This window comes from Engystomops pustulosus, chromosome 1, assembly GCF_040894005.1.
Source record: "Engystomops pustulosus chromosome 1, aEngPut4.maternal, whole genome shotgun sequence".
Classification (NCBI taxonomy): domain Eukaryota; kingdom Metazoa; phylum Chordata; class Amphibia; order Anura; family Leptodactylidae; genus Engystomops; species Engystomops pustulosus.
Genome location: NC_092411.1, coordinates 122262679 through 122290457, shown reverse-complemented (window position 1 = coordinate 122290457; position 27779 = coordinate 122262679). Strand labels below are relative to the sequence as shown.

Sequence of the window (27779 nt, the reverse complement as noted above, 5' to 3'; positions counted from 1 at the left end):
AGCTAAAATGCCATGCAACACATTTACTGAAGGTTTTAGACCAGTTTTAGGCTGTTTTCCAACTCCTAAGAAACAGGATCGTTACCTCTGTAAAAGGTGGGGGGAGTCTGTGCCAGGAAATTCAATATTGTGGCGCAGCAAACTAGACCAACTAATAGGAGGTGCAAAGAGTGAAAGAGTGACTCTCGAGTCTTATACTGAACCAGATTAATCATCCAGCATCAGACACACAGAGGAATGTCTACTCTGCACTTTGGAAAAAGAACACTTTAAAAAAAAATCCCCCAAAATGTCCAAACCCCCCCCCCCCCAAAAAAAAAAAAAAAACACCATTGTCTGTTCCTGATGTCTCTTAACTTTAGCATGTATGACCTGCACATTGTTATTGTAGTTTGAACTGATCCAATAGGTTTTCTGGGTAAACGGTCTAATGTTAGCTAATACGTTTTCGTTTTCTAATTATGTGGTCCTTATAAGAATGAGACACTTTCTTCTTTTGAGTCAATTGCTAGTTGTTGAATATCACTTGTTCCATGCTAGTCTGTCATGCTTGGAGTCTAAAAATAAATGATGCAACTTACTGCTGTCCAAATTCCAATTCTACATCGAGAACACATCCATCCATCATGAATTTCATGGGAAGGAACACCATAACAACCTGTAATGAGAGAACTCAGTTAATTAATGAATTCTGGCCCTTTCGGTCTCTGAATTTTCAAGAAACGCAGCAGTGTATGGAGCAAGAACACGGCGGGATTAAAGGAAAAATAACCATGACAGAATGTCCTTGACATTAGCGACAAATATCAAGCATTTTAGCTTCTTAAAAGGTTCCCCCCTATGAGATAGCAGACTAGTAAAAAAAATGGGACAGAAAAATCTTTTTTTAACAGTATGTTACAGTGAAATTATTAGTAAGATGACAGTAGGCTACTCAGCTGATCTTTCTGAAAAAGAAAATAAAGAGTATAGCTGGCTAAAGCTCCAAATGGAAAAAATGAGGACTAGAATATAACACATAAACCAAGTTGTAGTCAGTGAATTAAACTTTAACTGACCGCTGACAGCTTATTGGAAGACTTATACTGTAACCACTTGGACATATAAACTACCATGATGCAGTAGGTTGACTGCTGCAGATTCAGTTCTGTTCAAGTGATTTTTGGTAGGGGAAGCTGCAGTTGAAATGTTGTATTGCATGCCAAATATTGGCGCTCCCTGCATATTAATCTACTGGTTATGCATAAAAAAAGCTGGTCAGCAGGGTTCTGATCTGCCTACTATGATGTCTTAAAAATTGTTAATGTAAAGGAATATCGGCTAGCAGTACACCTACTTACTTGCATGAACCTGTACACGACACTTTGTGCAGACAATGAGCTGACTTTTTCCATCGCCATCAATAAAGGAATTTGTGGGGGAATACTCTGTGTTCTCTTCACTATATAGGAAGCACATCTCTGGAATCAGAGGTTTTGTCTTCAAATCAAGTGGTGGTATTTCACTTGACACCGTTTCCCAGTAAGATTGTACATCATCATTATAAGTTTCTGACTGAAAAAAAATGTGAATTTAATGAAAACTGGCAGCAAGAATTCATGCATCAAAATAAATACATATAAAAATATATATATACATATATATATATATATATATATATATATACATATAAAAATATATATATATATATATATACATATAAAAATATATATATATATACATATAAAAATATATATATATATATATATACATATAAAAATATATATATATATATATATATATATATATATATATATATATATATATATATATATATATAATGATTCATTACACAAATAAAACGTATATTCATTATTTACAATACCCTAAACAAAGACATAGTTTTGGTGTGGGATGTGGGTATGCACACAGTAGCATAGTAGCAATTCTATTTTCTGTGAATAGGCAATTGTGGTGTCTAAAAAGCCCCTTTGTTACAAGTCACCAGATTTTTAAAGGGAACATAACACCAGATTTTACCCCACTTTACTCAGATTTTACCCAGCCCTGTAAGTGAGGGTATAACGTGTAGAATTCTCTCTTCTATGTGAAATTACGCCCGTTTATCTATTAAAAAAAAAAAAAAAAATCGCCTCACAAGTCAGGAGAAAATGAGCAGAGAAGAGTCCCATTTTGTTGGATACATATTAAGTTTAGAGCAGGGCGGACCTATGGCACGCAGAGCCCTCTCTGTGGGCACACGCACCATCTCCACTGCCCTCTTTGTAGAACTCGCTAGGCAGGAAAAGCTGCCGATCGCCGAGAGCTCCAGCGATCTCTCTTACTGTGGGCTGCATCAGACCTGCTCTGTGCTCAACAGTGCTGCCTAGAGACACAATAGCAGGTCAGTGCCCACCCCTCCACTCCCTCCTCCTCCCCCTTCAGCCCGGGAACACGAGGAGAGTGAGAGAGAACTGCTGGAGCTTTCAGCAGCCTGTGCCAAGTGAGTACAGAGGAGTGCAGCAGGAGGGCAGGAGCTGCTCTGTGTGTAACAGAGGCAGCAGGCAGGCAGCTTTGGGACACTAAACAACTATAGGTCCTTATTGTTTAGTGTCCCAAACTGCCCTGTATGACAGATGTCTGTGGCCACATATATATTGCCCCTGGTCCAGATCTCTTGTCACTGTGCCATGCTGCCAGTGACCCTGGGGTGCACTATAGTGCCCTCACTGACAGCATGGCACAGGTGCCCAGAGCTCTGGACCAAGGGAAGTGTGTATATGTATGTGTGTGTGGCCACAGACATGTGTCATGTGGTGATTTCATCGCAAATTCACCTGCCTGGTTCTATGTAGATTTGCTGTTCAGTGCACCCACCCTCCACCCTACAACATACACTTTACCCTACACACACCCTGCCGAATTCAACAATCCTTAATATTGCCCCTGGATGGGGGTAGTGATCCTCACTGGATGGGGGTAGTGTTCCTCACTGGATGGGTGGGGGGTAGTGTTCCTCACTGGATGGGGGGGGGGGTTGTGTTCCTCACTGGATGGGGGGGGTAGTGTTCCTCACTGGATGGGGGGAGGAGTAGTGTTCCTCACTGGATGGGGGGAGGGGGGAGTGTTCCTCACTGGATGGGGGGGGGGGGGAGTGTTCCTCACTGGATGGGGGGGGGAGTGTTCCTCACTGGATGGGGGGGGGTAGTGTTCCTCACTGGATGGGGGGGGGGGTAGTGTTCCTCACTGGATGGGGGGGGGTAGTGTTCCTCACTGGATGGGGGGGGGTAGTGTTCCTCACTGGATGGGGGGGGGGTAGTGTTCCTCACTGGATGGGGGGGGGGTAGTGTTCCTCACTGGATGGGGGGGGTAGTGTTCCTCACTGGATGGGGGGTTGGTAGTGTTCCTCACTGGATGGGGGGGGGGTAGTGTTCCTCACTGGATGGGGGGGTAGTGTTCCTCACTGGATGGGGGTAGTATTCTCCACTGTATTTTCTCCTGCTTTGTGATATAATTAGTGATGTTGGACTTTCTTTAGTGGAGTTTATTATCAGTATGGTGGTATTTATCTTGTTGTACTGGTAATGGTCATCATGTAGCAGTATTATATGTCACTTATAGAGTGGTATGGTGTGATTTTAGGCTAAATAGACGTGTTGGCACTTTGCGATGATTACATGGACTTTGGTTTGGAGTTTGGGCACTCGGTCTCTAAAAGGTTCGCCATCACTGGTTTAGAGGCTCCATCTTAATTTCTATTGTACCTAGAAACACCTCTTGGTGTGGCATTAAAAAGATAAGAATATAAGCTTACAGATGGCATAAGGTTTGTAATTCAATGATCTACAGAACAGGAGACAGAGAGCGAGCCCTTTCCCTTCCAAGGACGTATCTCCCATGTACTCACAGGGAGCACTTCTATTGCCATGGAAATATGAGATGCGTCCTTGATTCTAGAATAACTTTGGATCCCCAGCACCTAAAACAGCAGGGTGTTTTTCTCTGAAAGAAGAGAATTTCCGTTTGTATATGAATCTAAAACTGTATTTCTAGGTGATCTGGAGATCTTAAAGTTTAAAGTGAAAATTTTGAGTGCAATTTTTGTATATAAAAATTACTCCAGACTGCAGGTTAATGCCTCAGATTCCCTGGCATGTAGAAACACAATCCTAGATGCATATGAAATTAGAGATGCTACGTGCCAGGGATCCAAAGTTATGGTCCTCTGAAGTGCCCGCCCCTACTGCTACTTAACTGGCAGGCTGCAGGAAGAATCTTAGAGGAGGGTGCAGAGAGAAGCAGCTCATAGCTCAGAAATGAAGTAAATATTGACTTGCTAAATTTCCATAAGGGATAATGTTTCATGTTAATGTTATTAACCCTCTCCAACTGAGAACAATCTGAAAGCACACTTGGTCTCATATTGCTTGATCAGTTTTTATGTAAATTTAGCTTTCCCTTTTACTCATCTGATGAATATACTTGCCTATTAGCTCTAGCGCTGTTCCCCACCTCTCAACCTATGCTGGGAGGCATCTCCTTGGCAACCTGCCAGACATTGCGGTTGGCATGACACTTGCTGCCAGACTCTGTGGTTGGCAGCATCAAGCACGCCTGGGCCAGACCCTCTATGCAAGACACCCCTCCACAACGTCACCTCATTCCTCTATTTTCTGCCCAGCCCCGCAGCGAACACAGCGCTTTCTAAAAAAAAAAAAAAAAGTAGGGCTGTCTACTTTTACTTTACCTTATGCTCCCCATCAATCCGGTATGTGCAATTTACTATTGCCTTATATGAACATGCCTTGTATGTACATGTGATTTAGATCTATATTGTGAGACTACTATACCTGTTTACATATTATTATGGATAGAGAAACATTGCAGGTTTAGCCTCTCAATATCACTGACCCACATGTTCCTTACAAATAACCAAAACTTTGGACTACTACATTGTTCTAGTGCAGTTTCTTAATCCATGATGTATTCACTATGAGTTTGGAAGTTATAATGTATATACCTTATTTTCCTTCTTTTTTGTATATACCTTTAGTGTTTGACAACGGTCGGATAGACTAAAAAGTCATCAACAGTCAATACTAGTCCTCTAATGTGGCTACATATTAACACCATGATCCAGAACTTGTCAAAAAAGTTATATGTAAACATGAAAAAACACATTGGAGCAGATTTATCAAGTGTCTGAAAGTCAGAATATTTCCAGTTGCCCATGGCAACCAATCACACCTCAGCTTTCATTTTACCAGTGCTCATGAATATTTTAAAGGGGAGCTGTGATTCGTTGCCATGGGCAACTGGAAATATTCTGACTTTCAGACACTTGATAAATCTGCCCCATTGGCTTGCTGACAGAATGCACCTCCCACTGGTTCTGGATACTGCAAGTATATACGACAGCATACGGTGCACAGCTGAATGCAGCACATATTTAGCCATTCCCATTGACTTCCCATATTTTATACGTTCCCATTGACTTCTATGCGTCGTCGAAATAAAAAACGGTGTAAAATAGGACATGCTGTATATTTTTATACGGCTCGCTTACGGTACGGTGGATAACACTGCAATGTACATGGTTTTGCCCATTGGAATGCATGGGGCCTAAAAATAACCATTGACACCTCAGCTTGGTTTACGGATATATAGTTTTTATTTTTCGGTTACCGTTGTTGAGAGCGTACAATAATACATCTGTGGGAAGGTTCCTGCAATTGTATGAAAACATTTTTTGGCGCACCCTGTGGATTTAATTTTTCCTTTACTGCATATTTTGGTGAAAATACACATAGGGGGTATGTATGGACTCCTCACATCTTACCGTTTTTAGGAAAGTATAATTTCTTTATCTTTAAGTATTTTGGATTTGTACATATTTAAGGGGAAATTTAGAATTTTCATGTAATTTTTGCATTTTATCCCTGCATATTTTTTGCATATTTAATTGCATGATGGTTGTGTGTATTAAATTAAATTAAAGTTATTTTTGTATACATGGTAAGCGGTGTTTTCTAAACACTGTTTTTGTTTCGCATTATTTTTCAGTGTAAATTTTTGTGTTTGTTGTGTTATAAATATAAATCTGCTCAGTTATGTATTATTTTTACATCCCAATTTGTTTGTAAACCTCAACTCTGATGTGAGGTTTATGCAAAAATACGATTTCATTGTATTTTTTAAAAATTCTTTTTGTCGGTTAAAGTTGCATAATGGTGGGACAGGCTGTCAATTATTCATGAAGAAAAATGCAATTGCCATTGCATGTGCAGTTCTCTGCTTTAAAAAAAAAAAAATACCGTATATACTCGTGTATAAGCCGAGATTTTCAGCACAAAAAATGTGCTGAAAAACCTCGCCTCGGCTTATACAAGAGTCAATGATAAAAATAAATACATTAATACTCACCCTCCGGTGTCCCCAATGTTCCTCGCGGCTCCCGATCCCTGTCGCGGCTTCTTCACTCTTTACTGGCCGGGAGATCACGCTGGCCGTCGCACACTGTGATGCGACATTGTCGCCACGGATGACGTCATCAGTGCATCACCAGAGCAATCTCCCGGCCAGAGAAGAGTGAAGAAGCCGCCGGGAGCCGCGATGGGGATCTGAAGCCGCCGGGAGCCGCGACAAACATCGGGACAACGGAGGGTGAGTATTAAGTTTATTTCTTTATCTGTATAGGGGCTGCTGTATACTACTGAGGGCAGACTGTATACTGATGGGGGCAGGTTGTATACTACTGGGGACAAGCTGTATACTACTGGGGGCTGTGCTGTGTACTACTGGGGGCAGGCTGTGTACTACTGGGGGCAGGCTGTGTACTACTGGGGGCAGGCTGTGTACTACTGGGGGCAGGCTGTGTACTACTGGGGGCAAGCTGTGTACTACTGGGGGCAAGCTGTATACTACTGGGGGCAGGCTGTATACTACTGGGGGCAGGCTGTATACTACTGGGGGCAGGCTGTATACTACTGGGGGCAGGCTGTATACTACTGGGGGCAGGCGGTATACTACTGGGGGCAAGCGGTATACTACTGGGGGCAAGCGGTATACTACTGGGGGCAGGCTGTATACTACTGGGGGCAGGCTGTATACTACTGGGGGCAGGCTGTATACTACTGGGGGCAGGCTGTATACTACTGGGGGCAGGCTGTATACTACTGGGGGCAGGCTGTATACTACTGGGGGCAGGCTGTATACTACTGGGGGCAGGCTGTATACTACTGGGGGCAGGCTGTATACTACTGGGGGCAGGCTGTATACTACTGGGGGCAAGCTGTATACTACTGGGGCAAGCTGTATACTACTGGGGGCAAGCTGTATACTACTGGGGGCAGGCTGTATTCTACTGGGGGCAGGCTGTATTCTACTGGGGGCAGGCTGTATACTACTGGGTGCAGGCGGTATACTACGGGGGGCAAGCTGTATACTACTGGGGGCAAGCTGTATACTACTGGGGCAAGCTGTATACTACTGGGGGCAGGCTGTATACTGCAAGGGGACAAGCTGTATACTACTGGGGCAGGCTGTATACTACTGGGGGCTGGCTGGCTGTATACTACATGGGGGCTGGCTGTATACTACACCCTCGGCTTATACTCGAGTCAATAGGTTTTCCCAGTTTTCGGTGGTAAAATTAGGGGTCTCGGCTTATACTCGGGTCGGCTTATACTCGAGTATATACGGTAAGTTTAAAGGGGTTGTCCGAGAGTTATAAAAATTAACTAAAGGTGTCCGGTGGGGGCTGCTTAAAGAAATAAAGATCTACTTACCTTCCGGTGCCCTGCGGTCCCGCACTGCTGTTGCTCAGGTCCAGGCGCCATGTAAACAAACATGGCCGCCGGAGCAGTGCTGGACTCCGCTTCCGGCCGGACCCGACAATCTTCCGGCCCGCATTCACAATGATGTGAATAGGGACGGACAGGCGTGCCCGGCCACGGCCGGCCGGAAGCTGAGTCCAGCGCTGCTCCGGCGGCCAAGTTTGTTTACATGGCACCCGGACCAGAGCGGGACACCCACAGGGCGCCGGAAGGCAAGTGGTTCTTTATTTTTTTTAAGCAGCCCCCTCCGGCCACCTTTAGTTAATTTTCATAGCTCTCGGACAACCCCTTTAACCCCTACAGGACCTATTTTAGCCTTTAGGACGCGGCCCCATTTTTCAAATCTGCCCTGTGTCACTATAAGTGGTTATAACACATTGCACTTCAAATTAGTTTAAAAATTTGGATGATATCTTATGTGTTTAGTTATTTAAAAAAAAAAATTGGCATAAATTTGCAAAAATTCGTTATTTTCAACGTTCTAAATTCTCTACTTTTGATGCATAACCATCTTTCATATGCATAACTTTTTTGTTTTTCGGGTTTATTTTTTGCGAGAAGGATTGTTCTTTTTACTGGTCTTATTTTAGAGTGCATAACATGTTTTAAATCACTTTTTAGAGCATTTTTATAGGATATTAATGAAAGATTATTTTTTTGGAGCGTTTTTATTTGTTTTTAAGGGGTTCACTTTGGGGATCTTAAAACGGTTCTGTATATTATTATGCAGATTAGTACGGATGCAGCGATACCAAATATGTGGGGGTTTTGTGTATTTTATTCGATTGTACTGAATAAAAACTAATTTGGAGAAAATCTTGTTCATTTTAGCATCACCATCTTTTCATATGCATAACTTTTTTTATTATATATATATATATATATATATATATATATATATATATATATATATATATATATATATATATATATATATAATATAGTATTTTTAGTGTATGGTGTAAGACCTCCAGAAAATACAAAAAGAAAGGAAACCAAAATTAACAATTTTCTTTTCCTCTATACATTCAAGATTTAATAAAATCTCATCAATAAGATAATGACCCACTAAAATAAAGTATTTGTAAAGTGCATTTAATGTTGCAAAAATTAAGCCCTTATATGTCCAAATTGCCAAAAAATAAAGATTGTATAGCCAATAAAAGTGACAATGCATAATCTGCTCTGAATGGCGCAGCTTCCCTTCGATGCCCTGGCGTGTGCCCATACAGCGGTTTACTATCACATATTGTTATACTCGGGAGAGATTGGGTATCAACCTTTGTGGTCCGTGGTATTTTATCCACTGGAAGTTGTACATTTTATGAAAAACACATTCACTTAGCCAAAAAAAATTTTATTTCAAAATTTGCATCCGATTTTGTTTTAACCTCTGTAAAACAATTAAAGAGTTAACAAACTTCATAAAAGTTGTTTAACGTACATAGGAGCGGTGTAGTTTCTATAATGGGGTAATTTATAGGGTTTTACTTTTATTTAGGCCTCTTAAAGTGACCTGAAACCTGAGCAGGTCTCTCAATAGCATGATTTTGCATTTTTTTAGAAAACGTTCAAAGCCCCATAACATCCTACAAAAATGAGAGTATGCAGAAAAAACCATGAAGACAGAAAGTAGACATTCGGTGAATTTTAGTTATTAATGGTTTTCTGCTGTTATGACTATGTGTGGAAAAAGTAGAACATCTTGAAGTTTTCCAAATTTTTACCAAAATATCAGTTTTTTCATAAATAAACGCAAAACATACCACCAAAGTTTTTCAACTAACATGAAGTACAAAGTGTCACGAGAAAACAATTTCAAAATCACTTGGATATGTTAAAGCATCTCCGAAGTTATAACCACTTGTAGTGACACAGGGCAGATTTGAAAAAATGGCCCTGTCAGGAAGGTGAAAAGTGGCTTCGGCGTCATGGAGTTGATGGGGAAAATCTTTATACCGCATAAATTATAGTCCTGAAGTTAAAAAGTTATGCCCATCCTCAATCCATAGTACAGGCAACAAATTCTGCACTTAGACATGCGGAAAATCTACACATCATCCGTAAAATTATATGTTAACCTTATATTACTTGTATTGTATAAAGTCAAAGCCAAAAAGTTATACAGGCGGTCCCATACTTAAGGACACCCGACTTACAGACAACCCATAGTTATAGACAGACCCCTCTGGTGAAGCTCTATGGATGCTTTACTATAGTCCCAGGTTGCAATAATCAGCTGCAATGTGTCTGTAATGAAGCTTTATTGATAATCCTTGGTCCCATTACAGCAACAAATGTTCAAACTCCAATTGTCACTGGGGCCCAAAATGTTTTTGTCTGGATCTACAATTATAAAATATACAGTTTCGACTTACATACAAATTCAACTTAAGAACAAACCTCAGGACCCTATGTTGTATCTAACCCAGGGACTGCCCGTACACAGATACAGGAGACATCATTTTGTGTAGCAGTAGTTGTATGATAAATTAGGTGGGTCAAAATCAGTGATTATTTGTAAAGCTGATGGTAGTTGATGCATTTCTTTTTTAAATTTTGGTTTTATAAATTATTGCATGTAGTGTATGGGATTTAAGAAAACAATCCACAGTGGATTTATGATCCGTAGAATGTAATTTATTTAGGGTGAATCTTGATGCAAAATAAAATCAATGTAAAGATTGAGATATGTCATTGCCGAACAAAACTGCAGAAAAAAACTGAATCAGAAAACAGAAGATTTTGGCTGTTTTTTGAGGCTTATATAATGTTATAACCACTGGGTAAATTCTGCAGCTATTTCAGACAGCCTTAAAGGGAACCTGTTACCACATTTTTCACAAATCAAGCTAGTGGCAGGTTCACATAGAGCCCTATTAACTGACTGACACCCTTCTTTTAGCTAAAAGTTCTAAACTTGCCCCGTATCCAGGGATATCTGGAGCTAGTCCATCCCTTCTTGGCATTCAGCAGTTATGTCATCTGACCAGTGTGACATCACCACAGGTCCTTTATCCTTCTAACATTAGCAAACTGCACATACAACTGCGCATACATATAAATCAAATTCTACCCCACAGAGCGATGGGAAGTAGGACATGACTATACTCATAAGAGAATAACGATAAAAAATTAATCTTTATTGGTACAATGTTAACAAAAACGGATTAATGTTATAACAGCAAAAAAGGCACCACGGGTAGGGTGCCAAAGGGATACAGAGCAATCAACGATTATGAAACACAGAGGAAATACAGTCAAACCCGGACAGTATATGGAGAGGCACCTGGATGCAAGGTGTAATGGGGGCATATGTAGAGCCGCTTAAGTGGTGAATGTATAATACATAGAGTGGAGATGTTATGTGTTAATTGATTAAGGGGTCTCAAAGCAATAGATTCCAATCCTTACCAAATGATGGGGGTAGTGTGCTCCACTGTCCGGGATGACTGCATAAACCATGCATATACCTGAACACATTAAATCACAGCAGCCTTCATGGACTTCTTTTCCTCTCCATGCAGGCATGATGTGATTTCATGTGCTCAAATATGTGCATTGTGTATAGTTTGTTAATGTTAGGAGGCTAACGGACCTGATATCATGTCCACCCGGTCACATGACATTAGGTTATGCCCCCGACTCGTTCTTTGTATCCCTGGATACCAAGCAAGTTTATAACTGTGATTTTATGGGGATCTGAGAGAAACAATTTTTAACTAAAAGAAGGGTGGTATTCAGTTAATAGGGCTCTAATAGGACTTGTCACTAGCTGTATTTGTGAAAAATCCTTTTAAAGAAATGTAAAGGCAAAATTTACCAAGCATAAACAATCTAGCCAGCGAAATGTACAAACTGATAGATGTGTAAAAACAACAGTTCAACATTAATATATACAGTTAATATACAGGCGGTCCCCTACTTAAGAACACTCAACTTACATACGACCCCTAGTTACAAACGGACCACTGGATATTGGTAATTTATTGTACTTTAGTCCTAGGCTACAATAAACAGCTGTAACAGTTATCAAAGGTAACTTGAAGAATAATCGAATAGCATTCAGGAAGGGTGCGTTGCTCTCCTATTTGGAACGTTTGTAAAGGAATTGGCGCTGGCTTGCTCAAAAAGTTTCTTTTATTTAAGCCAATTATGGCAATCAAATATAAAAGAGTTAAAACAATAAAAGTAATGACGCGTTTCGCGCTCGTGCTGAGCGCTTCATCAGATTCATGTGATTGTATACACAATCTTAGAATATATAGAGGTCTAAAAGCCTGGTTTTCCCTTTTTTTTTTTTTTTTAAACATAAAAACTTTATAAGGCAAGAAGAACTGATATATTATGACAAATCCAATAGATATAAGTAATTTAGGCATTTACAAAGCATATTCATGAAATATACAATAAAAACAATGTAAAATCTTGATGAGGGAGATGTTCTTTAGTTTCTATCAGCTCCGGTATAAAAATATCACTAATGGCACTGTTCATAGAACTACAACTACGGTGTTTCTGAGGTCTCAGCTTGGAGATGATTGTGTACTACGAGGACATCTAGTGGTGAAAAAAAGGGAATTGACCTGGGAATAATATAGTGCTATGCACGATCTCAGAATACGGGAGCCGAGAGAATACGGGAGCCAAGAGGGGACAAATTTGTTTCAGGTACATTTGAGAAACTTATCGAGGATTATCGAGGATGGAAAAACAAGCTGTATTTTCAAGTGAGGAATCCCTGATGGTTTAAAGGTGTTGAAGTGTATGATATATGGAACTGGAAAAATGAGTCTTTTTTCCTTCTTTCTTTGTTTGATTTTACAAGATGGTTTCTTGGATCTCGTTTAGACACTTCACGTCGGCACAAGGTTGGAAATCTATTTGAGACTGTATTAGGTATGTGCTCAATTGGTGTGATTGAAATGGGGCGTTTATTATTAGGATGGGAGAGTGTACAATGCTTGGAGACCCCATGTAACAGGAATTTTTTCTTGACGTTTTCTCTATGTTTATTTAGTCGACACTGGAGTGCTTGAACTGTTCGTCCTACATATTGTAGATGACATATTTGACATTCAATTAATTAGATAAATAACGTAATTAGTTTTACAGGACATTTTATTTTTCTCCTTTATTGTTGGACTTGAATGTTTTACCTGTTTTTATGGTGTTGCAGCAGAGGCATCTTGGTTTACTACATTTAGTGACACCGCTGGGGCTGTTGGTTTTATTCTTCTTATGCTGCCTGAGAGTGCTGGGTGCCAGGTGCCAGTGATTTTGGGACAGTTAGGAAGGTAATCTTTTAGATGGATATCCTTCTTGAGAATTGACCAGTGTTTTTGTAAGGTCTCTTACGGTTGTACCTAGTAATAAAATTAACCTCGTTTGTAATGCTTGACTCTTTCTTGATCTTAGGTAGAACGCAATATTTTTGGCTCAGAGGTTTTGCCCTGTTTTATGCAGATCTTAGGATGCTGTCTGGGTAGCCCTTTTCATGGAACCTGTCTCTAAGTATTTTCGCTTGTTCGTTATATTTGTACAATTTTTCCTTATCCTCTTGTATTGAGAGAAGGGAATGTTCTTGATCCACTTTTTATGATGGGCACTGGAGTAGTTTAAATAATTATTAGAATTTACTGTTTTGAAGTGCGTTTTCGTACTGAATTGATCATTTGTTTGATAGATTTCGAGATCCAAGAAAACAATGTTGGAAGCGTTTTTTTTCTGAGATACCATATGAGATTGTCAATGAAACGTTTATAGAGGACGATATGGCCAAAAAAAGGGTTGTTTGATTTATTCAGTATGTAATCTTCCTCAAATGCGCCCATAAATAGGTTCGCATATGTAGGGGCTACCCTGGTCCTCATAGCAGTGCCTAGTTCTTGATGATACAATTTACTATCATACAAAAAATAGTTATTCTTCAGAACAAAATTCGAGCATTGTAAAAGGAAACTTTTTTCATCTTCAGTGATGTTTTTATCCATCGATAAGTATCTTTTTACACTTTCAATCCCTTTTTCGTGTGCCATATTAGAATAAAGTGCATTGACATCTAGTGTGATAAAACACCAGTCCCTGTTCCATTTTAAGTTGTGTAGTTCTCTAATCAGTTGATCTGAGTCTTTCAGATAGCTCGGAAGTTGGGTGACATATTTTTGTAAAGATAGATCCAGGTAGTGTGAAACATTGCTAGTTAGTCTTCACGGTGGGTTTTTTTTATGTACTTTTGCCAAGAAATAAAAATATGCCATTGATGGAAATGGAATATATAGAAAATTCCTTTCCTCTTTTGTGATCAAATTCTTTTTTAGGGCTTCATCGAGTCTTTGGAGACTCTCTCATAGCATTTTTTGTCACTCAAGATACGAAGGGCTTCGGAATTGGTCATTAAAACAATTTCTCCCTCCTTATCCGCTGCCTGAATAAATACATTTTTATTCTCCTGTAAATGTTTTAAAGCTTCTTTTTCATCTTTAGATAAATTTTCATTTTTGGCGATGTCCTTGTTTTTACCTTTACGGGTACTTTGGGTATTCTTTGTCATTTTGTTGAAATCTTCAAGCACAAGTTGGTAAAATGTTTTTATGTTATGGCTTTGCTCTTTTAGTGGGTAGAATTTTGATTTGTTCTTCACGAAGCTTTCTTAATATATTTGTTTCTCTTCATTTTTTCCATTGGATATGATCTCTTTTTCTTTCTTTAAGAAATATCTTTTGACTGTTAGATTGCGTATGTACTGGTTGAGATCTAGGAATAATTCAAAGTTATCAGGTTCAGCAGTGGGGCAGAATGATAGTCCCTTTTTGAGGGCAGATTTCTCATTATTATCCAGTGTGTATTCTGTTAAATTGAATATTTTGACGGTTGAGTCTTTTTCTTTTGTTTTCTTTTCATTCGTTGTTTGCTTATCCCTATCCTTAGTTAATTGTTTTTTTCTTTTTTGGCCTCCCCGTGTTCCTCGTTTGTATTTTTTCATTTTCTGGGGTTTTGAGGAAAGAAGTAATTATGAATGGGTTTGGTGTTTTGTTGGGGAGGGTTCCCTAAAAAAAGAGGATTGTTTCTCTTGCTTAGAGGGATATGATGTATGTAAATTTTCATTGTGGGGTGTGTCATTCTGCTCGGATAAATTTTCAGCTACGGCACTGTGTGTTGGGGGACTGTTTACTGGACTAGAGTTGGACTAAAGTTCCACTTGGGGTCAGAACATCATGGGTGGTGAGAAAAGACCAATTTGTTTCATCTTCTAGAATGTGGGATGGTTGTCTTGTGGGTGTTTGGTCGATACCCGATAGACGCCATAGTATCTCTAATTTTTTGAGGACTTTGGGGGGTGCCAGCGTTTGATGTAAATTTCCTTATCTCATCTCTTAGTTTTGACCGTGGAGCTGAATTCTTTTGCTTCCTCCATGGGTGATCTTTTTAATTAATTTCATTGTTTTGATGTTAGCAGTCCTTTGTTTCCTATTGGATTACTTTGGGGTGTATCCCTAATTGTATGTGGATATTCGATCGTGGGTATGTCTATTTTATTTTTAGTGTTATATATACTGTTTTTGTATGTTTTAAGGTTCCTTTTTCTGCCTGATGGTTGTTTATGGTCAGTTTTATGTTTTGTTTCATATCTGGAATTGAAAAAAGTTGGAGAGCGGTTATTTTTATCCATGTTGGGTTTAGTGGCTGGTGCGGTGCCATTTGGTTTGTTTCTGATATCTTTTTTGCCTGTGATGTTGCAAGTTCTAAAAGTCTCTTCTATTGTCACTTTTTTCTTCTTTTTTCTTTTTTGTCTTTTTTAAACCTGTTTCTATAGACCTGGTTATCTTTATCTTGTCTATCACATCTTAGTTTTTGGGCTTTTTTATGAATTAGTTCATATTCAAATTTTTTCAATCGATGGTTAATATTAGAATTAATTTTTTCAAAATTTTCTGATCCATGATAGTTACCAAAGGTGACTGTAATGAAGCTTTATTGTTAATCCTGATTCTTATGACAACCCAACATTTTTAAAATCCAATTGTCACAGAGACCAAAAAAGATCTGGCTGGGATTACAATGATAAAATATACAGTTCCAACTTGCGTACAAATTCAACTTAAGAACAAACCTACAGACCCCATCTTATATGTAACCCGGGGACTGCCTGTATATAATTATTATATTACATATGAATAATAAAGAAAAGAGCAGGCCAGCTGAAGGTAAAAGAAAAAAAATGCATAAATTAAAGGGGTATTCCGGGAATATGAATGTCTGACACAAAAACCCATGGTGATATAAATACATGAATACAACAATACTCAATGTCATTAGTCACAAAATAGAGCTTAAATAGTTTGATTTTAAGATTCACAATATTTTATGTCCTCTCTAAAGTAGGTGGAGTTATCACCAAGATGGCTGCCACTGGAAAATACAAGTCCCATGATCCTTTAGTTCTCAGTAACTCCTCCTACCTCTCAGGCTCTGCTCCCAGTGATGATGTAACAGGTTTTCTTGCTCTGTTACCATAGTAATGATGTGTAACTGCCACCACCACAACACTGACCATACTGGATGCGCTGCAACCAACTGACTACAGCCAAACGTAGTGGTGATCACATGACCTGCCCAGGCAGGTGCAGGACATGTGATGTGGACATGTGATGTGGACATGTGACCAGCAGCCATCTTCTGTCCTGCAACGGACCGCGCGGAGGAAATCAACGGACTGATTAAAGGGCCAGTAGCATTTTAATTCTTCATTACAGTCTATGTCACCAACATTTTCTGCTAAGGGGAGCAAAATTTTAAATAACAACTAATTACACATTAGCTTACATTTTGAGTATGCATTTGCATATGAATTATGCTGAATTCTGGAATACCCCTTTAAATTACGACAGAGAAAGCAATAAGATAATTGAAAATGAAAAATTGTGTAAAAACCTTAATGTTAAAATTGTGAAAAGTAAAGCAGAAATATGTTCATTTGGAGACAGATACAAAACCTTAAGTCTAATGCACATCACTGTATGAAAGCACAGAAAATAGTTCTATAAACAAACTAGTCTAAAAATAGTTTGTTGGCATACAATATCAACATTTTAAAGATGTACCCCGTTTATTAAAAGTGATGCATCTTTGAACTTAGAGAGTCTTAGGAAATCTAATGGCATAAAAGAAAATACAAACATTTTTTTAATGACAGTGGGGTAATTTTAAATTCTTACATGGGAACCAACATTTTTCACTGTGGATTCAGATTCAACATGAAAAATTTCGTTGATTCAAGCTATGATTAAAGTAATTCCCATTGACAGATCGTTAAAAATCAAAATGGGTAAAATTTTTACAAAAATGGGGATCTTTTGAGAAATACGTATCAGATAAAAAGATACACTACAGTATGTGACAAAAATTTCTTAAAAATCTATCCAATGATACTAGAATTGAGGTGGGGGACTTACATTTTTTTTAAGTAGAAACTACATTTTAGCGTAATCCACGAAAAATAACATGGACATGCAAGTAGTTTTCTGTTCTCTTCAACGGCTGGTGTAGTGCGAGTCCCCACCTCAAACACATCAGAGAGCTGGATTAACTTTAGTCTCCTCCCCTCTGAAAATGTGGATTTTTAACTTTGCTTACAAAGTTTTCAAACATTAAATACTTTACATTAAAGTGTAACCGTCATTTTAAAAAACTTTTGATATGTTGTAGGGCAGGTAATTTTAAGCACTTTTGCTATTAAATTAGTTACCCGAATCTTGCTCCTTCCTCTTGTATTCTGCAGACTTCCCCTAGATGTCAGCAATCTCACATATGCCTGTTGCTAAGCTCATCCCGTCTTCAGAAAGAAGCTGAGACTACAGAGGGAGAGACACGCCCCCATCGCTCTCCCTCCAATCAGCTGATCACCTCATGTCTCTCTGCCCCAGCACTCAGTCATGTCAGTCATGTGCAGGGAGAAGCCCTCACTAATGTAGTGACCAAACACCTGAACTTATCTTTCCTCAGCTTTCCCCAACACTTGTGTATAAACACATTAACACCCCCTCCCCCCATCACTTCACACAAGGAAGTGGCAGGAGACACTCTACAAGTCTGCAAGCTGTGCCCTCATTTGCTGTGCTGGAGTGTAACTTAGATACATACATACATAGATGATAGATATAGATACATAGATAGAGATGAGAGACAGGATACACACAAATAGATATGAGATAGATAGGTAGATACACTCACCGGCCACTTTATTAGGTACACAATGCTAGTAACGGGTTGGACCCCCTTTTGCCTTCAGAACTGCCTCAATTGTTCGTGGCATAGATTCAACAAGGTGCTGGAAGCATTCCTCAGAGATTGTGGTCCATATTGACATGATGGCATCACACAGTTGCCGCAGATTTGTCGGCTGCACATCCATGATGCGAATCTCCCGTTCCACCACATTCCAAAATAGCTCTATTGGATTGAGATCTGGTGACTGTGGGGGCCATTTGAGTACAGTGAACTCATTGTCATGTTCAAGAAACCGGTCCGAGATGATTCCAGCTTTATGACATGGCGCATTATCCTGCTGAAAGTAGCCATCAGATGTTGGGTACATTGTGGTCATAAAGGGATGGACATGGTCAGCAACAATACTCAGGTAGGCTGTGGCGAGCAACGATGCAAAATTCTGACCCTACCAGCCGAATGTGGCAGCAGAAATCGAGACTCTTCAGACCAGGCAATATTTTCCAATCTTCTACTGTCCAATTTCGATGAGCTTGTGCAAATTGTAGCCTCAGTTTCCTGTTCTTAGCTGAAAGGAGTGGCACCCAGTGTGGTCTTCGGCTGCTGTAGCCCATCTGCCTCAAAGTTCGACGTACTGTGCGTTCAGAGATGCTCTTATGCCTACCTTGGTTGTAACGGGTGGTGATTTGAGTCACTGTTGCCTTTCTATCAGCTCGAACCAGTCTGCCCATTCTCCTCTGACCTCTGGAATCAACAAGGCATTTCCACCGACAGAACTGCCGCTCACTGGATGTTTTTTCTTTTTCGGATCATTCTCTGTAAACCCTAGAGATGGTTGTGCGTGAAAATCCCAGTAGATCAGCAGTTTCTGAAATACTCAGACCAGCCCTTCTGGCACCAACAACCATGCCACATTCAAAGGCACTCAAATCACCTTTTTTTCCCCATACTGATGCTCGGTTTGAACTGCAAGAGATTGTCTTGACCATGTCTACATGCCTAAATGCACTGAGTTGCCGCCATGTGATTGGCTGATTAGAAATTAAGTGTTAACAAGCAGTTGGACAGGTGTACCTAATAAAGTGGCCGGTGAGTGTATATGGATAGGAGATGGATATAGACACATACATAGATAGATATGATATACATAGATGGCTAGGAGATAGAAAGATGTTAGAGGATATGTATGAGTAGATAGATAGATAGATAGATAGATAGATAGATAGATAGATAGATATAGGCTAATTAGATAGATATGAGATGGATGGATACGGTGTCATTGGTCAGCAGCAGGCGCTTATGATGAGGTGACAGGAGGAAGTCCCGCTCCTCCATCTTGCCAATTGTAGTTTTTTTGATAGCTGGAAACCATGGTTGTTATGGGCCAAAAGAGGTACTAAATGAGGACCTAGAGGCAAAATACTTTCAGGAATAATTCCCAGGGACACCTGGAGCAGAATTATGTATTTTAGCTTTTTTTTGCTCAGAATGAGGGTTACACTTTAAGTGCTCAAATTTAATAACATTGGAAAGCTTTTAGAAAAATGGTGTTTGCCAAGGGTGTAAGGGGCAGGGTACTGCATATTCATTGAATATCAAAGAATATATTTTTTTAAAATATTGTTTTTCGATCTAATGCGATTTCACAAGATATTCCATCATCCCAACCTTTTTGTTACACCATGTATATGTAGAAAAGAAAGAACTAATTTTTAATTTACCAATCAAATTAGCTGACAACCGGCCAATAAAAAAAGACAGAACGTAAAATTCAAAGCATAGCATAAAGTTGTGTGCATTTTCACTCTTTAATGCCAATAAAAAAGCAACAAAAGTGAAGATTCCAGCTTACCTTGTAATAAGGCAAAAAAAGACTGCAAATAGCGCAATATGGCTTAAGTTTGGAGACTGATTCATTATACTCCCTTTCAGCTGCAAAACTCTGGACTTTCGACTGCCAGATGTGAAGGAGAGGCTTTGCCCAAGTTTCGGTCTCTTCAGTTTGTTCAACAGGAAACTCTTGGAATTCTGAAACCAAATAGCGAAAGATTAGGACTAACTAAAGCATTCAGGCATTACAGAACTAGGGACACTAATTAAGGACAGATTACAAAAAAGTGTGAATGTTAGTGAGCATATTGTTCTAGAATTGAGCAAAAGTTCATTCTGAGAGGGAGTTGTGACCATAAAAAATTGCAGACTATGTTAGGTTTCCAGTCTTGAACAGCTGTGTAAGCATACCTATGTGTTTGTTGTTAGTAGCAGTATGGCTGTGAAAAATGCTTTTATATTCCAGGATTGTAGCTCCCCTACTCTTAGTAACTGCTGTATTCAAAGAGCAGCCCTTTACAGCAGTGACCCAGAGAAGGGGTTTCAGTAAAAAGATGTGACACACAAACTTACTAATGTGTACAAATGTACGTACCCCCACATCCCTAAATTCCCAGTCCAAATCGCCACTTTTTTTCCATTTCTGAGTTGTCAGTGGTGTAGAGAGATTGCAAACATTGCTTAACCCTTTCATAACTAGGTCAATTTTTGTAGATGTTTATGCTCACATGCTTACCTATCGTAACAATGTTTACAGTATTTTCGGACTATAAGGCATACCGGAGTATAAGGCGCACCATCAATAAATGCCTGCTAAAATGTCTAGGTTCATATATAAGGCGCACTGGACTATAAGGCGCACCTGCTTATAAGGATGTATGACCAACAGGTGGCAGACCTGTGCACAGGTCAAGGCAGCTGTTGTCTGTCAGTACGGTTCATATATATGGCGCACTGGACTATAAGGCGCACCTTTGATTTCTGAGAAAATCAAAGGACTTTTTGTGCGCCTTATAGTCCAAAAAATACGGTACTTTTCACCCAGAGCACAAGAGACTTTAACTTGGTTAAGATTTATTAATAAAATGATTTTTCTTTATGCAATTAGCAGACTAATTAATGCTCTTTTTTGTAATGTGGAAAAGTTTTTAGTAAAAATTTAGCGGCAGATGCAGAGTGTGCAAGTACTTTTGCAAACCCTCAGCTATGTGTCCCTACAGCTCCTCCATTCTGACTTCACCTGACAGGCTGGAGATGGTCAAAGTAGCATGTGGTGATTCCCCACATCCTGTCATGTGCATTGATCAGAAAGGGAAGGAATGCATGAGGAGACACAGGCACCAACAGGGTGCAGCTGCTTCTCCACCGGGGCTCATCACACGCCGCTGGCAGGGAGCAAGGTAATGGGAACTAAAGTTATATAATGTACTGAAATGATTCAGAATGCTGACAGTAGCTTTTTAAAAATCAGTATAGCATAGGTTATTGGAACTTGACACCAGGCAAAAATGACATTCCTGGTTCCTTTAAAAACCCAATGCACCTAGTGCAAAGCAGCCTGCAGAGTTGGGTCTAAACTTGCATGGGTTCCATAGGAAAATCAGAGCACTGTCTGTACACAACTATGCTAACTAAGTTCCCCACTGATGCACTTGCAGGCTTGTGTATACAACTATTAATAAAAATAGATTTCTGCATTGCTTGATCAGTTTGAAGCCCAAAGTTTCTGCTCCAATTAAAGATTGCTACACAGCACTTGTAGCATTTGTTGAGGTATGAGAATTTTGGACCGTACAGCCTCCCTTCAAGATTTTTCTAAGATTAGTTTTAATTAATGCTTGGAGGGTTAAAATCAATATGTCTTTACATTGTACTGTGTCACGTACGTACGTCAAAGAAAAGATACAAATATTGTGCCCTTCAGCATATAGGGCACATAATGTATTTTATTTGCACAACAGCCTAGTTGATTGGTGACTAGGGACGAGGGATGGCGTGCATTACTAAAGAATACTTCACACAAAACGTGTTGACTAAAATGTAACACCTCTGAACAAAATAATAAACACTGGTTCCTTACTTCAGAAAATATATTTTTGTAAAAAAGCACAGTAACCATGTGCTGTAATTTGTGGGGAAACCTGACAGTAAATAAATACAGGGTATTGCGGACAGCATTGTAAACCTGTTGAATTTACATAATCTATAAATAACACAATTTTCACCATCTAGAAAAGACAAAGCACTTGCCATGTAGAACTGTGTCCAATGTTATCTCATACCTCTGGTAAAGATCTACAAATAACTTTACCATTGCTTGTTGTTGACTCTCATCTAACACTTCATCCATGCCTAAGAGCAGAGAGCTGCCCAAAATACTTATGATGACATAATAAAAGGTGATGGGAGAGATGAAAGAAGTAAAAAACAGTGTTGCACACTATAGATCAAGGCTTGAGAATGCATTTTAATGTAATTTGTGAAGAGAAGACAAGTAGAAAGAGATTTGTCTGAGGTGACATGTGGGATATAAATCCTATTTTTGTAGTGATGCAGCATGCATCTAAAATACATCATGTATATTTTTGTTGCTCTTGCTCCAAACTGTCATCTTCAACACGGATCAATCTGTGTACAGGCACGTACAGGAAGGTTACGAACAAGATAGGTTCTGTAGGTTTGTCCTTAAGTTGAATTTGTATGTTAGTCGGAACTGTATATTTTATAAGTAGGGGACCGCCTGTACTACGTACAGCTTTGTAGAAAATGATCACTATAACTTTACATATACTTCATTAAACTCCCTTCTCCCTTCCAATGGGTGGTGCTTTTTTTTTTTTTTATGGAAACTGGGCCGGCTCCAGGTTTCAGAAGGACTCTGGGCGACAGAGCCTCATTGGACCCCTAAGCAGTTAACTGTGGTGGCATTAAAAACCCAGAATCTTAACCCCTTAACGCCGAAGCCACTTTTCACCTTCCTGACACAGCCTATTTTTTCAAATCTGTCCTGTGTTATAAATGGTTATAACTTTGAAAAGCTTTAACATATCCAAGTGATTTTGAAATTGTTTTCTCGTGACACTTTGTACTTCATGTTAGTTGAAAAATTTTGGTGGTATGTTTTGCGTTTATTTATGGAAAAAACTGACATTTGGTAAAAATTTGGAACGTTAAGTGTGATTTTTCACATTTTCGCAAAATCCTGCTATTGAGGTAGCTGCTCAGGTTTCAAATCACTTTAAGAGGCTTAAGTAAAAGTAAACCCCCATAAATTATCCCATTATAGGAACTACACCCTCAACGTACGTAAAACAACATTTATGAAATTTGTTAACCCTTTAATTTCTTTACAGGGGTAAAAATCGGATGCAATTTTGAAATAAATTTTTTTTGGGCTAACTGAATCTGGCAGGCTCTGCACCCCCCCCCCCCCCCTCCTTCCTTAGAGGTTCCATAAAGCTGTGCGGACTTGAACACTACTTTTTGTGTATGTATGTATGTATGTATACATATATATACACACACACTCATCGGCCACCTTATTAGGTACACCTGTCCAACTGCTCGTTAACACTTAATTTCTAATCAGCCAATCACATGGCGGCAACTCAGTGCATTTAGGCATGTAGACATGGTCAAGACAATCTCTTGCAGTTCAAACCGAGCATCAGTATGGGGAAATAAGGTGATTTGAGTGCCTTTGAACGTGGCATGGTTGTTGGTGCCAGAAGGGCTGGTCTGAGTATTTCAGAAACTGCTGATCTACTGGGATTTTCACGCACAACCATCTCTAGGGTTTACAGAGAATGATCCGAAAAAGAAAAAACATCCAGTGAGCGGCAGTTCTGTCGGTGGAAATGCCTTGTTGATTCCAGAGGTCAGAGGAGAATGGGCAGACTGGTTCGAGCTGATAGAAAGGCAACAGTGACTCAAATCACCACCCGTTACAACCAAAGTAGGCATAAGAGCATCTCTGAACGCACAGTACGTCGAACTTTGAGGCAGATGGGCTACAGCAGCAGGAGACCACACCGGGTGCCACTCCTTTCAGCTAAGAACAGGAAACTGAGGCTACAATTTGCACAAGCTCATCGAAATTGGACAGTAGAAGATTGGAAAAACGTTGCCTGGTCTGAAGAGTCTCGATTTCTGCTGCAACATTCGGATGGTAGGGTCAGAATTTGGCGTCAACAACATGAAAGCATGGATCCATCCTGCCTTGTATCAACGGTTCAGGCTGGTGGTGTCATGGTGTGGGGAATATTTTCTTGGCACTCTTTGGGCCCCTTGGTACCAATTGAGCATCGTTGCTCGCCACAGCCTACCTGAGTATTGTTGCTGACCATGTCCATCCCTTTATGACCACAATGTACCCAACCTCTGATGGCTACTTTCAGCAGGATAATGCGCCAAGTCATAAAGCTGGAATCATCTCAGACTGGTTTCTTGAACATGACAATAAGTTCACTGTACTCAAATGGCCTCCACAGTCACCAGATCTCAATCCAATAGAGCATCTTTGGGATGTGGTGGAACGGGAGATTCGCATCATGGATGTGCAGCCGACAAATCTCGGCAACTGCGTGATGCCATCATGTTCTGAAGGCTAAAGGGGGTCCAACCCGTTACTAGCATGGTGTACCTAATAAAGTGGCCGGTGAGTGTATATTATATATATATATATATATATATATATATATATATATATATATATATATATATATATATATATATATATATATATATTTATATTGTTTTTTTTCCCCATAAAAAACTTTTTTTTTTTTGTTTTTAAAGGACACTATTTATGGTAATAAGTAAAGCAAAACCCAATGGTGATAATTTGGAGTTTGATTACATCCTCTTCAGAGATTATGAAAATTTGAAAATCATTAATTTTAGTCAAATAAAAAAATAAGAAGCAGGGAAATGTCAAGTCAAAAAAAAAAAATATTCATTATGGAAAAAACAGAAGTCACTTTACGAGGATTATTTGACATTTTTTCTACAAAATATTAGAGCGAATAAAATGCTGAACAAAAAATAAAGGAGCTACAAGTGTCAAGAAAAAAAACACAAAACACAGACATTTCAACATTGTCAGAAGCTGAAGTTCCTAAAATCTGGGCTGTGTTCTCTTTAATAAATGGCTGATGAGTAGTGACTGCCTTTGGATCTGGAGCTCTCTGATCTTGTCATTACATAGTAATTACCATGAGCTTCAAATAGAAACCTTGCAAGTATCAATTTAAGGAAATTAACAGGAATGTAAGGGTACTACTGCTGGATACATAGAAAACGTAAAGCTCTACCGAGCCTGACAACCAATACTTTGTAGTCAAGAAAAGCAAAAGGTAAAAGCACAGAGAATCTTATTAATGACTATGACAGAACAATAAAAGCTGGTGGAGCAATGAGCAAGATGAAAGCAGAATATGAACCACATTACAAGATTCACTTACAATTTCTAACAAAAGCAGAAAGATAAAGGTCAACGCAAGCAACTCTCCTGCTACAACGTACAAAGAAAGTAGATAAAGGAAAATGATGCCTCTTTGTTCAAACAATGTGAATCCAAAGGTAAAACACATGCAATTATATCGTTATTTTTGTAATCTATGCATAAATTACTTCTCCCTCATTTGTTGGATATTACCTTCCAGAAATGTGGATTATCCAGTAATCATCAAGTTCTGAAATTAAGACTTCATTTGAAAATTGGCAAACGCATTTAAAGAGTATTCGCCTCAGACTCTGCTTTACAGCCAAGCTTTCTGCAAATATAGAGCTCTGCAAAAAATTAAGAGACCACTGCACTTTTTTCCAGACCTTCCTCTTGATTACTTTCCAAAGGTTTTCAATGGGGTTCAGATGGATAGTCACGAGCCATCAAACAACTGCTTACATTTTTGTGCCAGGAGTGACATAAGGTCCCCCAAAAGCAGTGTGAAAGACTGGTGGAAAGCATGCAAAGACACATGAAAGCTGTAATTAAAAAATCATGGTTATTGCACCAAATATTGATTTCTGCACTCTTCCCGAGTTAAAACATTATTATTTTTGTTTTGTTTTCTTTTCTTTGCATTATTTGAGGTCGAACAGCACTGCTTTTTTTTAATTATTTTGACGATTTCTCATTTGCTGCAAATAAATACTACATTTTTAGCTTGGAATTGGAGACACATTGTAAGTAGTCTATAGACTAAAAGAACAATGTACATTATACCAATAAAAAGAAAAATCTGAGAAACTGAAAATTTTGCAGTGGTCTCATTTTTTTTTTCCAGAGCAGTATGATCATCATCATCGGCCCACATAAACAAGGCCTTCTGCAATCCCTTTCAGTTTGGGGAAAGATTCATAGTACTCTATATTACACAAGTAACTATCAACTGTTTTTATACAGAGCTTATACTACTATGAAGCAGTCTACCTAAAATTGTTAGTGATGGTTTTGGCCAAAACCTGTCCATAAAAAAATTAAGACACAGAAGTAGTCATACAACATTAAACCCAATAACCCCCAACATATGTTATGTTCTTCCATTTGTTACGTAAATAAAATGTAACCATTATGCAAATGAAACCTACAAAATAACACCCAAAGATGCAACAAATGCCCACTAATACCTTCTGTGTCCTCCTGAGTGTATAAGAATGACCGCAATACCCAGCTAAACACAGCCTAAACCTTTTCCATTTTTTAGATGTAGGTTTCAAGCCTGAAACTTACAAGATTCACTGCAATAATATTTGTCGTCAGAAGTGCAATGTAGGGAGATTATTTAACCACCTGCACTAGGAAGCACATATTAAATCTGTGGTTCTGTCGTTCTATAGACCGCAGGTCTAAAGTGGCTAGTGGCCTACATATCAGAGAATGGCATAGGCTCATAGCTCCTTGCTCCACCAGTTGTGGTCTATTAGACTCTAATATAGATAGACCACATGCTCACTTCTCAGTTTAGTGTAACCACTTCCAGTTAAGTGCCAAGCTATGACTTCAACAGTTTCCGAATCAATGTACACTGTCTTCTATATATAGTTTCTATATAGTTTCTAGAAAACTGGTGTACAAATCCTGATATATCTCCCAAATGTAATCATTTTTTATTAAAATATGTAATGAATATATATGTTTGAAACAGTTTCAACAAGATTTATACTTTTCCTAAAGAATACATAAAAAATGATCATATGCCAAATACACTGAGTTAGTTTTTTTAAAGCTCTTCAGCAGGACAGATGCATATTTCTACTGTGCTGTTTACCAAGCTACATTTAATCATCAAATAAATGCAGTAATTTTATTTTAGTAGTATACCCATGTAGATAATGTTTCAGGTAAAATATCAACATACAAACATTGAATCTGATACTGCATTGATGGATTAACATTGGTTGAGGTACCGTATCTATGTACAAAGCTTGGTTCGGTTACTATAAATTATTACAATTATAAAAATTATTTACTATTTTTCAGTTTCAAATTCCAGGAATACACCTTTAATCTGAAGTTAACAAGCAAGGACATGACAAAATACATCAAGAACAAAAATAGCTAGTACCAGAAGACAAACTGTGCAATAACTTTAAATACTGGATGAAAAACTTAAATGCTGAGACGCCGAAAATTCATAAGAGGAACAGCAACTTGGATAAAAAATGTTCTTGCTGTTTTATGTGAAAGAACACGCAAAAAAAGTCTTAGTAATGGGTCAATAAATATCCTGAATCAATTCACAGCTAACTGCAAGGATGACTTTTTTATTGCTTTAGGAAGCAGAAATCGAGCAACATAAAACGGTTATAATTATTTCAGGTTTTCATAATGCATCTTTTAGATTTTTATTTTACATATATGAGACAGCTTGTAGACATATCGTCACACATTCACAGCAGATCAGG

At 38.9% G+C, this 27779-nt stretch overlaps 1 protein-coding gene and 1 long non-coding RNA gene across 3 annotated transcripts in view; one reads left to right on the top strand and one right to left on the bottom strand.

Moving 5' to 3' along the window:
• The window catches only part of KDM4C (lysine demethylase 4C), a 265259-nt gene that overhangs the window by 91535 nt on the left and 145945 nt on the right, over positions 1–27779 (bottom strand). For both annotated transcript variants that reach the window (XM_072152230.1, XM_072152220.1), the window contains exons 13-15: positions 19894–20069; positions 1341–1554; positions 582–658 (exon numbers count right to left, since the gene is read on the bottom strand). In XM_072152230.1, the coding sequence (XP_072008331.1) occupies positions 582–658; positions 1341–1554; positions 19894–20069 (467 nt within the window). The remainder of the gene's footprint in view (positions 1–581; positions 659–1340; positions 1555–19893; positions 20070–27779) is intronic.
• LOC140132886 (uncharacterized) lies at positions 4570–27614 on the top strand. The gene is made up of 2 exons (XR_011855734.1): positions 4570–4747; positions 27355–27614. It is a non-coding gene; the product is annotated as an uncharacterized lncRNA (long non-coding RNA).